Source organism: Triticum urartu, chromosome 4A (genome assembly GCF_056163025.1).
Source record: "Triticum urartu cultivar PI428250 chromosome 4A, HENAU_Tu73, whole genome shotgun sequence".
Taxonomy (NCBI): Eukaryota; Viridiplantae; Streptophyta; class Magnoliopsida; order Poales; family Poaceae; genus Triticum; species Triticum urartu.
In genome coordinates, this window is record NC_141876.1 from 601,935,737 (window position 1) to 601,951,098 (window position 15,362).

At 45.1% G+C, this 15,362-nt stretch overlaps 1 protein-coding gene across 1 annotated transcript; it reads right to left on the minus strand.

Annotated features, from left to right (window-relative positions):
- Positions 1-10,391: 10,391 nt before the first annotated feature.
- LOC147977159 (protein SOMBRERO-like) lies at positions 10,392-11,456 on the minus strand. The gene has a single exon (XM_087519905.1). The coding sequence runs from the start codon at positions 11,454-11,456 to the stop codon at positions 10,506-10,508; it is 951 nt and encodes a 316-aa protein (XP_087376031.1). The 3' UTR covers positions 10,392-10,505.
- Positions 11,457-15,362: the final 3,906 nt, after the last annotated feature.

A 15,362-nucleotide genomic window follows, 5' to 3' on the forward strand; every position in this document is an offset into this window, starting at 1 on the left:
AATTATTTGAAATTTGTGTGAATCACTAGTTTGTGAATAACTTAACTTTAAAAATACATTTTCCAGTGATTCTTTTTTCTTATGTTTAATATTAGTGTGTTTTATCATTATATTTAATTTGGTAATGCTTAAGTTATTTCAAAAAGGAAATGCCTTTGTAACGGATGAGTTTTCGTCCGAAACCCTGATACTTCGAAACAGATTGTCCATTTTGTACACGAAGTGCATCCAGTTTTTGCGGTAACCCTCTCTACTTTTTTTGCACATGCTATGTGGGTGAAATTATGATACCATGCCAACTTTCATCCTTTTCTGAGTTCATTTGAAATGCTTTTCAATTTCAGGGTCATTTAGCTAAAAAAATCAGTAAATGCATGAAAGAATTTGCTTGCACATAAAATTTCTTCGCGTTTCAAATGCCAAAACACATAACTAGCTATCCTAACTATTACAGAGATTCCCTCCTGGGTGTGAAACACAGAAGAAAGTGATGATAGTTAAGCCGATCACATCCCAGATCTTTGGGTGTGAAACTTTTTCTTCGCGTGTGTCCCTTTGCGTCGTAGCCATGGAAAATCTTCATCATTTAACGGGATGCTCGGGTCAATATTCACTGTGAATGGAGCAATTTCATCAAACTTTTCATAATCTTCTGACTTGTCTGTCTTGTCATCCACTCCCACGATGTTTCTCTTCCCAGAAAGAACTAGGTGCCGCTTTGGCTCATCGTACGATGCATTCGCTTCCTTATCTTTTCTTTTTCTTGGCTTGGTAGACATGTCCTTCACGTAGAAAACCTGTGCCACATCATTGGCTAGGACGAATGGTTCGTCTGCATACGCAAGATTGTTGAGATCCACTATTGTCATTCCGTACTGCGGGTCTTCCGTTACCCCGCCTCGTGTCATATTGACCCATTTGCACCGAAACAAACGGACCTTCAAACCACGTCGACAGTCAAGTTCCCATATGTCCTGTATATAACCATAATATGTTTCCTTTCCCGTCTTGGTTTCTGCATCAAAGCGGACACCACTGTTTTGGTTGGTGCTCTTCTTATCTTGGGCGATCGTGTAAAATGTATTACCATTTATCTCGTACCCTTTGAAAGTCATTATATTCGAAGATGGTAACTGGGACAGCAAGTACAGGTCATCTTCAATAGAGGTGTCATGCATGGTACGTGCTTGCAACCAGCTGGCGAAACTCCTGGTTTGTTCACGTGTAATCCAGTCATCAGACCGCTCCGGGTGTTTGGAGCGTAGCAAATTCTTGTGTTCATCCATATACGGAGCCACCAAGGCGGAATTCTGTAGAACTGTGTAGTGTGCTTCAGTGAGAGAATGTCCGTCCATACATATTATTTGTTCCCCTCCTAGTGTGCCTTTTCCATCCAGTCTGCCCTTATGCCGCGATTCAGGAACACCAATTGGCTTAAGGTCAGGAATAAAGTCAATACAAAACTCAATGACCTCCTCATTTTGACGGCCCTTGGAGATGCTTCCTTCTGGCCTAGCACGGTTATGAACATATTTCTTTAAGACTCCCATGAACCTCTCAAAGGGGAACATATTGTGTAGAAATACAGGACCCAAAACGTTAATCTCTTCGCATAGGTGAACTAGGACGTGCGTCATGATGTTGAAGAAGGATGGTGGGAACACCAACTCGAAACTGACAAGACATTGCACCAAATCATTCTGTAACCTTGGTATGATTTCTGGATCGATTACCTTCTGAGAGATTGCATTGAGAAATGCACATAGCTTCACAATGGCTAATCGAACGTTTTCCGGTAGAAGCCCCCTCAATGCAACCGGAAGCAGTTGCGTCATAATCACGTGGCAGTCATGAGACTTTAGGTTCTGGAACTTTTTCTCTGCCATGTTTATTATTCCCTTTATATTCGACGAGAAGCCAGACGGTACCTTAATACTGAGCAGGCATTCAAAGAAGATTTCCTTCTCTTCTTTGGTAAGAGCGTAGCTTGCATGACCCTGATGTATGCCGTCTTTTCCGTGCATACGTTGCTGGTCCTCCCGTGCCTCAGGTGTATCTTTTGTCTTCCCATACACGCCCAAGAAGCCAAGCAGGGTCACACAAAGATTCTTCGTCACGTGCATCACGTCGATTGCGGAGCGGACCTCGAGGTCTTTCCAATAGGGCAGGTCCCAAAATATAGATTTCTTCTTCCACATGGGTGCGCGTCCGTCAGCGTCATTCGGAACAGGTTGTCCACCAGGACCCTTTCCAAAGACCACCTTCAAATCCTTGACCATATCATGTACATCAGCACCAGTATGGTGGCGAGGCTTCGTCCGGTGATCCGCCTCACCTTTGAAATGCTTGCCTTTCTTTCTTACGGGATGCCTGCTCGGAAGAAATCGACGATGTCCCAGGTACACATTCTTATTAGCCAAATATATACTGTCGGTATCGTCCAAATAGTGCGTGCATGCGCGGTATCCCTTGTTTGTCTGTCCTGAAAGGTTACTGAGAGCAGGCCAATCATTGATGGTCACGAACAGCAACGCCTTTAGGTCAAATTCTTCCCCCATGTGCTCATCCCACGCACGTACACCTGTTCCATTCCACAGTTGTAAGAGTTCTTCAACTAATGGCCTTAGGTACACATCAATGTCGTTGCCGGGTTGCTTAGGGCCTTGGATGAGTACTGGCATCATAATGAACTTCCGCTTCATGCACAACCAAGGAGGAAGGTTATACAAACATAGAGTCACAGGCCAGGTGCTATGGTTGCTGCTCTGCTCCCCAAACGGATTAATGCCATCTGTGCTTAGACCAAACCATACGCTCCTTGCGTCATTTGCAAACTCCTTCCCGTACTTTCTTTTGATTTTTCTCCACTGCGACCCGTCAGCGGGTACTCTCAACTTTCTGTCTTTCTTACGGTCTTCTCTGTGCCATCGCATCGCCTTGGCATGCTCTTTGTTTTGGAACAAACGTTTCAACTGTGGTATTATAGGAGCATACCACATCACCTTGGCAGGAATCTTCTTCCTGGGGCGCCGGCCCTCGACATCACCAGGGTCATCGCGGCAAATCTTATAGCGCAATGCACCACATACCGGGCAAGCGTTCAAATCCTCGTACTCACCGCGGTAGAGGATGCAATCATTAGGGCATGCATGTATCTTCTGCACCTCTAACCCTAGAGGGTAGACAGCCTTCTTTGCTTCGTACGTACTCTCGGGCAATTCGTTGTCCTTTGGAAGCATATCCTTTATCATTACCAGCAACTTTCCAAATCCCTTGTCAGGTACACCATTCTCTGCCTTCCATTGCAGCAATTCCAGTGTGGTGCCCAGCTTTTTCTTGTCACCTACGCAATTCGGGTACAACAATTTTTTGTGATCCTCTAACATGCGCTGCAACTTCTTCTTCTCCAAATCACTTGCGCAGTTTCTCTTTGCATCGGCAATGGCCCGACCTAGATCATCAACGGGCTCATCTGATGCCTCTTCTTCAGCTTCTTCCCGCATTGCCGGCTCAGCTTCTTCCCGCATTACCGGCTCAGCTTCTTCCCCCATTATTGTATCATCGTATTCAGGGAACCCATGGCTAGGATAGCTGTCATCGTCCTCTTCTTCTTCCTTGTCTTCCATCATAACCCCTCTTTCTCCGTGCTTGGTCCAAACATTATAATGGGGCATGAAACCGGACTTAAACAGGTGGACGTGAATGGTTCTTGACGTAGAGTAATTGTGACCATTCTTACAGCGAGCACATGGACAAGGCATAAAACCATCCGCCCGCTTGTTTGCCTCAGCCGCAAGCAGAAAAGTATGCACGCCCTCAACGAACTGGGGAGAGCATCGGTCATCGTACATCCATTGCCGTCTCATCTTCATTACACAACACCGAATAGACCAAATTAATACAAGTTCATACAATTAATACAAGTTCATACATAAAGTTCATACAACATTTAAATGCAACAAACAAATAACTCTCTAGCTAAAGCATTTAAATGCAACAACAAATACGATCAAGATCGCAACTAAGGTAACAATGAATCCAACAGCATAATGATACCAAGCCTCACTATCGATGGCATATTTTCTAATCTTTCTAATCTTCAAGCGCATTTTCTCCATCTTGATCTTGTGATCATCGACAACATCGGCAACATGCAACTCCAATTCCATCTTCTCCCCCTCAATTCTTTTCAATTTTTCTTTCAAGTACTCGTTTTCTCTTTCAACTAAATTTAACCTCTCGGCAATAGGGTCGGTTGGAATTTCCGGTTCACATACCTCCTAGAAAAAATTTCTATGTCAACTTGATGGGCATAATTTTTCATAAACACGAAATGCAACTAGTTTTAAAAGAGAATATACATACCACATCCGAATCATAACAAGGACTAGGGCCGACGGGGACGGATATCAAAACCATGGCACTATATGTATAACAAACAACGTACGGGTAAGATAATTATACGAGTAACTATATATCCAAATCACAAAAACATCAATTTTTATATAAAATTTCATGAACAAGAGGCTCACCACAAGGTGGTGCCGGCGACTGGATGGTGCGGGCGATCGACGGTGGCTACGATGGAGATTTAGAAGGCACTAAGTAAACCACACCTACATATGCAAACTAAGTGTTATTTTTGACCTCAAATTGCATATAAATCAAATACTAGCACATATATATATCCTCCCAAATTACTAAACTCACAAATTAATCACTATATAAACCAATGCAAGAGCTAATCTAGCAATGAGAGATGAAAGGACAAAGTTGCTAACCTTTGTGATCATTTGAATAGATGAGGGCCTTCAAATCTTGACAAATTTTGGGCAAATTTTGTGATGAACTCGAGAGGAAGAAGGGAAGAACAGAGGAGAGGGAGAGGGGAAAGGGGAAGAACAGAGTGCTGGTGGACGAAGGGTTTATATAGGACGACCTTTAGTACCGGTTCGTGCCACGAACCGGTACTAAAGGTGCTGGAGGGGCCCCACTCTGACAACATCCTGCCACCACTCTCATTAGTACCGGTTCGTGGCACGAACCGGTGCTAAAGGTTCGCCACGAACCTGTACTAATGAAAGCGGCCCGGCTAGCCGTTGGAACCGTCACTAATGTATAGATTAGTGCCGGCTCAAATACAAACCGGCACTAATGTGCTTCACGTTTGACCCTTTTTCTACTAGTGTAGTGATGCGCATTACCGAGTGGGGGCCCAGAGATACCTCTCCGACAATCGGAGTGAAAAATCCTAATCTCGAAATACGCCAACCCAACAAGTACCTTCGGAGACACCTGTAGAGCACCTTTATAATCACCCAGTTACGTTGTGACGTTTGGTAGCACACAAAGTGTTCCTCTGGTAAACGGAAGTTGCATAATCTCATAGTCATAGGAACATGTATAAGTCATGAAGAAAGCAATAGCAAAACACTAAACGACCGCGTGCTAAGCTAACGAAATGGGTTAGAGAGGGACTTGCCTTACCGTGCAGATCGTTGGGTTAGCACGGGAGGGGCCCTTTTTCGTTATATATCTGTACCCTAGGTGATGAATAGTAACACTATATGGTCGCGCTATTCGTCACCCTGGGTGAGGCATAGTTATTCTTCACCCCCCCCCCCCCCCCTCTATTTTACCATCAATACACCGTAATTTTACGTTCCGTAAGTTTTGTCTTATTTCCGACGCAAAAAGGGACCGTAAGAAAATATATAATTGCCGTAAAAAATATTTTATGTTATGTAAAATTACAAACATAAAAACATAATCTAAAATACACATAAACTGCAAATTTTCTTGTCTTATGACCTATATTTTTATTTTCTTATATCAAATTTTACGTAGTGAATCAATAGGAATGTAACACTATATATATATATATATATATATATATATATATATATATATATATATATATATATATATATATATAGTGTTACTATTCATCACCTAGGGTACAGAATAAGTTATTCTTCACCCGAGGTAATCTTACGATCAATTTCTAAATAAATTACGTTTAAAATATAAATAGTTACATGCATATTGATTCAATATGTAAAATTTGGTATAAAAAACAAAAAATATTGGTTATAAGACCAGAAAAATCACATTCTATGTATGTTTTACGCTATGTTTTTACATTCGTAATTTTACGTAACATAAAATATTTTTTACAGCGAGTACATACTTTATTACGTTCTCTTTTTATGTATGAAATAAGACAAAATTTGCGAAACATAAAAATATGGTGCATTGATGTCAAAATAGAGGGGGTGAAGAATAACTATTCCTCACCCAGGGTGACGAATAGCGCGACCCTATATATATCAGGTGCTAAGGAGGCAGGACCGAAACCAAAACAGTTGGTTTGGTGCCCCCGATTAGGGCACATGCGTGGGATTTGAGATCCCCCCTTTTCTCTCAATTTGTTTTGACCGAGCTCAATTCCAACATTCTCCCCCTTGATCGTAGGTTAATAAGCATCATAAGCCCACCCTCGATAGAAATAACACACCAAAATAAAGTGTTACAATGACCAATGAGATGCCATTGAACCTCATTACCTGTAGTATATCATTCTATCTCGAAATGGAAAACATAATACTTTATGAGAGTTGGTTTATAAGATGGTCCTAATTTCCAGGATCAAAAGGCTTTCCTAACCCATGCCGGCAACATAATCATAAATATGGGTGGCGAGCCTTTGGAAAACGGATCCGTAATACATATAAATCTTTTTTTATATGCTTAACATCATTAGCTTGATCCTAGATTCTATCTTTCACAACATGAAACATATTGTCAATGGTCTTTGCAGCACCATTTGACTTGTTGCTACTCGCATAGAAAATTGCGTGTTCATAATGCAATAGGTGGGTTTTATCGAAGAAGGCTACAAACGATCCCCTATACTTGTAGGTTATCAACGGTCAATTTTTTATATATTGTAATTGGCGGACATATTTGAAGTTTTTATTCCATTTTTGGCAATTTTTATATGAATTTGTGCGAAAATTCAATTTCAACACCAATTCAGCTATCTTTACTGTGATTAAATGGCAGACAATTATCACAGAGACTTTTCTGAGCCAACACACTAACAAACCATGGGACAAAGCCGCACAATAAAATTAGGCAAATGACATAGTTTCATGACCATCAAACATTGCACTAGTATGATGGGATTTGTTTGCGCAGCTATAGACATGGGTCCTGCCAACGCAATCGTGGCGATGTACTTAAGCATTCCGTCAAGATCATTAAGCCTCATTCCTTAGCTAAAGTTTTCTCTTCCTTGGCATTCTAGACGAATTCAAGTTCTTCCTGCTAGTCTACAAGGGAAGTGTTGATAGATTCAAAATGATTATGCAGATCTAACAGGGCCATTATCAAGGATTCAATTTCATCTTGATGCTCCAGTAGAGCCTTCTTTTTTTTTGCGAGAAAACTTCAGATCTATTCATCTTCAATCTTGGCAGTAGAACGAACTACATAAATAATAAAAAAATACATCCAGATCCATAGACCACCTAGCAACGACTATAAACACTGAAGTGAGCCGAAGGCGCGCCGCCGTCATCGCCCCTCCCTAGACAAAGTTGGACACAACTTCTTGTAGTAGATAGTCGGAAAGTTTTCGTGCTAGGGCCCCATAGGACCAGCGCACCAGAACAGCAACCGCCTCGGATGAAGAATAACATAGATTGAGAGGATCCAACCCGAAGACACATAAACATAGACGAACAACAATCAGAACCTAGCAAATCCACCGAGGATAAATTCGTCGGTGATACACCTCCACACGCTCACCAACGATGTTACAAGCCTTCTTTGACACCTTCAAGTATGTTTTGCTGGCAGGTACGTAATCTTTACAGATTGAAGTTCATGCTACGCATTTGGCTGGACATGCTTCACGTTCTTGCTGCTGCTTTGCCAGGGAATTCTTAACAGCTCCAAGTTCTTTTTCCTGCTCTGGTAGGGCCTTTTTCATAGCATCAAGTTCCTACTGCTGCATTGCCAGTGTATGTTCGACTGCTTCTGTTGCTTCTTGACGCACCACCACGACATTGTTGATAGCTTCAGGTTGTTGTTTCTGTAGCCCGGTACTTGCAACAAGGTCATCATTTGAGAATCCTTACTTTCCCTACAAAACAATATATACGCAGGTTACAACATAGGGATGAATTCCAAAATATATATGAACATGCCGCAATACAGAGTGGTAGGGTAAATATAGATAATTACATGTAAATTCTACAAAATATGTGAACAGTCTTTGAAAAAAATGAAATTTATTTTCCAAATACATGAGTATTTTTTATAAATAAAATGGATATTTTCTAAATAGTTCATGAATCATTTTTGAAAGTGCAAGACCATTTTATTTAGAATACTCAAACACTTTTTCAGTTTTATTACACACTGTTAAATTAGTGGGCACTTCTTTTTTTACCTGAACTATTTTTTTCCAAGTGTGCAAAATGATAATATGACCCAGAATAGTTTTGTTATACTCCCTCCGTCCCAAAATTCTTGTATTAGATTTGTCTAAATACGGATATATCTAATACATCCGTATTTAGACAAATATAAGATAAAAAATTTGGGACAGAGGGAGTATATAATATATAATAAACACAGGAGGAGAAAAAGAAAAACAAACAAGTAAAAATGACTAAAAAGAAAAATAAAGCAGGAAAAACACTGCAAAAATCATTAAAAACATATTGCGTCAACAACGGTGACGCACAGTGGAGGCATTGTGGGTGAATGGTAAGCATTCCACGAGGGTCATGACTCATTTTTTTTCTTTTTTTTCGAAAAGGAGGAATACCCCCGGCCTCTGCATCTGGACGATGCATACGGCCACTTTATTGATTATAACACAAGACCTTACAAAGTCGTACAACAGTAAGACCAAAGCCACCATCTTCGCAACCTCTGTCGCTACTCCTATCTAACTGATGAAGGGGCGCTGATGGTCTGGGCCTAATACCAAACAGACCTCGCAGCCAAACCTAACATCTGAAACCTGAGGTCCCACCAGGACTCCTTCCGGGTATGGGCACCCACCAGTCCGGCATGCTCTTCAACCAGGCCCCCTGCCGGGTATGAGGCCGCCGCAGCCACGTACCATCAATCCATCTTCAGAGTTGTACTGTTGCATGAACCGTGCCAGGCCTCTCTGCCATCGACGCCACCACGACGCCAGACAGCGCCACCATCCTGCGCTCGTCCATCATCACACGCCCACCGACGAGACCCCCGCTGCTCCATGCCGCTGAGACCCGCCGTTGTCGACGTGCCAGATGCCACGCCGCTCCTCCTCTTGTCCCCTCCAGTCAACACTTGCTCCAAAACGATGCCCCCAGGAGGGAGAACGACATCGAAACGTCACCATCGTCCGATCCGGTAGATCTAGATCTAGGGTTTCCCCCGAAACCTTTCGATCAGGTTGACGTGACCTGCAACGATGATGCCTCGAGAAGGGAACGACGTCCGAGATGCCGCCATCGTCCGCCATGACCGCAGTCAGACGCGATTTTCACCGGAAGCCACGGCATCCCGATCTCGCGGTTGGCTGGAACGGAGCCCTCCGCCGAACCGGTGACGTTGCCGCCGATCCGATCCCACCGCCATGCGACGCCCCCGATGGAGATCCCGATCTAGATCAAAGACGACCTCGACCGAAACCCTGCCACCAGCACCGCCACACCGCGCCACCTCCTCCTAGCCCAGTCGCCGCCGGATCCAGCCGTCCCCACCTCCGGGAGACCAGCCGGACGAGGCGCCCCTTGTCCCCGATCTGACGGCCCGCGCCGCTGCCACAAGGACCAGAGGAAGGAGGGGATGCCCCGCTGCCGCCCGCGCCGCGCGGGCTTCGCCCGGCGGGCGCACTCCGGCGGCGGCGAGGGGAAGGCGACGCTGGGGAGGCGACGGCGGTGGCGGCCGATCGGGATCTCCCGAGGCGCGCGCGGGGCGCGCCGCGGGAGCGAGGGGTGCGGGAGCGAGAGGCCGAGGGTCATGACTCATGAGGTGCTAGCAGAGATATGTGCGTAGCTAGGAAAGGTAGTGACCGTATCGCTTGTTGTAGCTGATACAAAGCACCATCCATACCGAAAACCATCGATAGTAAAGATTATTAATTGTAGAAAAGTCCTAATCAAGATAATTTTTAACATGGACATATATGCATGGGCAATCAGATGTAAATCATGAACAGAGAAACTGAAACACTTATAACCATCACGTACGTACTATAAAACGAATATATGGAGAAAAATAGAGAAATTAATCAATTAGGCTGCTGCACACGGATTTATTGCTTGTTCATCATCACAATACAATTAGCAAGACACCTTGTGTTTGTGTGCCATGACAATGACATACATCAAAGCTAAGCTAGACTAGTACATCATCTCTTGGATCATCTCCTGGATGCAGGTTTTGGAGTTGTTCATCACGCACTCGGCCCTCACGTGGTGGAACGATCCACTCTCCTAGACTAGTACAGTCGTGTCGTCGCAGAAGCCGAGCAGCTCATCTAACGTGCACCGGAAGGCGTCGTCTTCATCCTCTGCAGCGCCAATGCCTTCTTGGACTGCGCCGTCGAGTTTACCGGGCAAGAACCCCTGCGCCACCACAGCGTCATGGAGCTCGGGAAAATCTTGAAGCATGTCGTCGGTGAAGAACCCGCCTGGATCCACGCTGCCGTCGTCCACTGCTCCGGGCGGCAACAACGTCTCGCCTTCGTCGGACATGAACCAGCGCCCATACTCGTGAAGCATCCCGGGTTGTTGGACGATCGGCGGTTCCTGGCGGCGTGGGGTTTGGGTCCGTGGAGCATCCGGGTGCTGGACGTCGGCGGCCTTCCTTTTCCTGGAACCGGGGGCATTGATTACCTCGTCGTATGTGGTCTCGCTCCTGTGACGAGAGACGCAGACCTTGCAGAGCACCAAGCCGTCTTGCTTGCCGTCGCCGTCGAGGCTGTACTCGGCCATGCACCAGCCGATCCTGATCTTCTCTTTTTCTCCAGGCAACTTCTTGACGTAGCTGAGGTTTCTTCTATGGCCTACGAGTTTACCTTGGTTGTCTAGCACAGGGATCCCGCCCTTCTCCGAGTGCCAGCAGTAACCCTCGCCGGCGTCGGCCACGGCACGCTGCCGCCTCCCGCCACCGCGGCCGCCTTTGGTCTGGTGACGACGGGCATGGGTGAAGAAGTACCAGACGCCCCCTTTCCCGTCGCCCTTGTCCGTTCCTTGCGCGTGTTGATACATCTCGACGAGGTCGCCGGGGGCGGCGGAGTAGGCGTCGAACTCGTGGATGAGGCGGCTGGCGAAGAAGGCGTCCGGTCCGGCGGCGATCCGTGGCCGGAGGAACTTGGTGATCAGCTCGTGCTCGGCTGGTTCGAAGGCGTAGCCGGCGGGAGGATCCAACTTGCCGTCGGCCATCGCAGAGCTAGCTACGCACGTACACGATGGATCAAGTAGCTAGGTATGCACGTGTAACCCTGAATTCGCTAGCTGCTTGCCTTGCCTGGGTACCTGCTACTCCAGATTATATAGATGGATCGACAGCGAGCCCGCCCGGGTTTCAGTTTCCTTGACCGGCCATACCTCGTGTCCTAAGCAATCCGTACACAAAATGGATTAGTACAACAATCCGTACATAAAATGGATTAGTGCAGCACGCCCCTATGATACTCCGTCGCTGCACCGACGTTGCTCCATTGCAGCTCGCGTCACTGCACCTTGCCGCTCGGTAATACTCGGTCGCAGCACCGACGACCTCGATGTTACTCCATTGCTGCCCCACGCCACCCGGTGATGCTCCGTCGCAACAACACTGAAGGCTGCAGACAGTGCTACGACGTACGGCGGTCTCTGCGACATCTGACTGCTTCAACGACCACGGCGACATTACGATGGCCGTGATGATGACGTGACCACATGCTTCGAACACCTATGGTGTACTTCGGCGGCCGTGGCTATGCTGCGACGGCATTCCAACTGCTTTGACGATGCTACAACAAGCGTGACGTAGGCACGACAACATGCTCAAACACCAGTAATGATACTACGGGACGTGCTTCAACGACTGCGGCAATGGCGCGGCAACATGATTTTAACGTTGGTGATGTGCTTCGACGGCTGTAATGACGACATGGTTCGACGGCCACGATGTCCTTCTTCGACAACCAAGACGATGTTGCAAACATGTTTCCATGACAGTGTTGTGATGATGGGCATGGTTGCACCATTGATAATGCAACGACCGCAGTGGTGTGGCAATGGCGACCCCGCTGCTTCGATGTTGCTACGATGTCATGCTTCGAAGAAGGTGGCGGCGTCAACGATGCTACTCTGAACATTAGCAACATTGACTCGATCATGATCAGCATCGAGAAAGATGGTGCTCTAGTATTTATACCATCACATGTGTAGTTACCTAGCAAAAGCACTCCATGTGAAGAACGTTAAAAAAGAATCATTTAAATAGGCGGGCGCCGGAACGCTACCACAGGTCACGAACTTTGGCTACCTTCGCGTGTGGGAGACAGAGCGGTCGCTACCTTTCCCATGTGGGAGATACTGCTCGCGCCACTCGATCGTGTGGGATCGGACGGCTCCGGGCCAGGGCCCCCCGCCCGATATGCACGTAGCCCACGGGCCATGGCCAGAGACGCAGATTGCTGCCAATTCTGTAGCTACGCACGCATACTCTCGAACACAATAAAATGTTCTTCTACTTTCGAACATGATTTACCTATTTAGAAAAATATTCACGTAGTTCGTAAAAATCTTGTATTCAAAAAGAAACTTCTTTTATTTACAAAGAGTATTCACATATTTCAAAAAATGTCCTTGTAATTATTAAAGTATTCTCACATTTCAAAATGTATTCACATAATTTTGGAAAATAATCTTTTACGACGTAAAACTGAAAATACAATTTATTTTTTATCGTGTATTGAAGAAAGTACTCATCATATATTAAATAAAGTTCACAGTGTTAAAAAATATTCATCATTTATTGAAAATATGTACATTGTGTGTTTTAAAAGTCATGAGTAAATTTATTTTCTAATTAAGTAAGTAAAATAAGTAAGAAGAAAATCACAGAAAATAAAGAAAGAGAAAAATGTGGAAAAAGAACAACAACAAAGAGGGGAATAAACAAAGAGGCAAAGATAACAAAAATAAATCAAGAAAAAATGGAATGCAAAAAAATCCACAAGAAACCTGACGAACACACAAAAAATGATAATATCATGAACAAAAATCAGGGAGAAACACGAAGAAGAGAGCCATGTGTTCAATGAAGCTAAAAGTAACCAGCACATTGCATGGGCATATCGGGCCATGGCCCTTCTTAGGTGTTCTGCAGGCGAGCCCTAGCTTTTCTTTTAAGCATCAGTACAGACACAAGCGCTCATATACACGCGCATACATTCACCCCTATGAACGTACGCACGCACACCCTATCCTTATGAGCACCTCCGAAAGACTGAGCCGGCATATCATCTTGAGATTTACGAAGTCACCGCAGGCGCCTCTTCGTCGACGGAAACATCTCCTCCCACTGAAAGCGCATCGCTGGTAATACTGAAATAAATCCAGAAATAATGCGAGCACCAGGATTTGAACCCTGATAGGTTGGAGATACCACTGTCCACCTAACTAACTCAACCACAGGTTGATTCGCCAGACGAGCCCTAGCTAATGCTCGGTACAAGCGATATATATCATTTGCCGCCCGAAAGCACGTCTGGTAAAAGGGTTTCTCAAGAAGGTTGGACGAATGTGTCACACCGCACCCTGAGATCTCCCAGCTGTATATATATAGGACTCCTCTTCTGTACTCCTGGGAGTATGTACTCCCATTCTCAATATACCTCATATACACATTAATTATACCTTTTTATTATTCTCAATATACTTCATTAAATATTCTAAGATACCCCAATACGAGTTTTGTTGAAAAAATATCATCTGTGATGTACTTTTTGTAATATACCTTTTTCACGTACAAACACATCAGTATATACGTAAACATTCAAAAATATGTAGACTCACATGAATTTTTTCATGGAACTCATTTTGGGGTATCTAATAATTAGTAATGAAGTATATTAAAAATAATAAAGTGGTATAAAAGATTTATCTATGTGGTATATGAGAAGCGGGAGTACGTACTCCCAGGAATACACAATCATTTTTCTATATATATATATATATATATATATATATAAAGTCTATTAAGAACCCTGGGAATTCTTCACCCCGGTCGAACGACCCAGCCACACTCGCACGCAACCTGGCTCCAGCCGAGGTAATTTTATTTGCTCAAAAGAAAAGCCGAGGTAATTTTTTCTTTACCTAGCAACTGCTTAGCTAGCCCACTCCCCGCAGTTTCTGGAATATTGGGAGAGGAAGCGGCGAGCGGCGAGCGGCGGGTGGTTTCGGCGGCGAGCCGCCGCAGGTGGAGTCGGATGCGTGCGACGTCGGGGGTGGCCCCGTTTGCCGGCGGCAGCGTCGAGTCGAGCAGTATTTCACGGCCTTTGGTAACCTCTTCGGCCGACGGCCGCGCCACGACCCACCTCCATCCCTCGTTCCCTTCGTCAGCCCCGGCGATGGCCCGACCTCCGTTCCCATTTCCCGACCCCAAGCTCCTGCCCTGGCCTCTCGTCGCCGCGCCGTGCCGCGCCGAACTCCGCCCCTCCTTCCTTTTTGGGATGCACGGCAGCGGGATGGCTCCGATTGGAGTGAGGCTCGCGAGAAGCGACTCCCTTCCTACTACTGGTCCATAGCGCTGACGAGGTGGAGGTCGTCGTTGTCAATCCTACAGCGAGCTCCGCGTAAGATGCCCAGGCTCCATGGCACCAAGCCATTCCCAGGTTTCCTCACTTTCTCTCTTCCCCTTTCTCCCTCTGTAGGTGTTTTCATGCGTTCGTGTGTATTCTTACTGTCATTTTGCTACTGATGCTTAGATTAATTAGCATATTATGCAGCACAAGTATTGTGCAGACCTCCATTAGTAAAGTGATAAAGACAGGAGTCAATTTACATCTTATCTGACCATCTTAGATCTTTCCTTACTAGCTAGATTTATGCCTTGGATTTGCTCTGTGTATAAGTTTATTCTCACTCACGAATCAGCTACTGTACCGCAATACATTTCTGTCATTCTAATTCCCGAAAGTATTTTAGAAATCCCATATTATTAATTGCTGATTTGATGGTTGCAAACCTAGATTTTTCCATTTTTTCAAATCCTATGTATTGTTTCTTATAGGGTTTATAGACATATCTTGCTCTAAATCTGCATTATATTTGTGAATTTGGTTTCTTCATTTC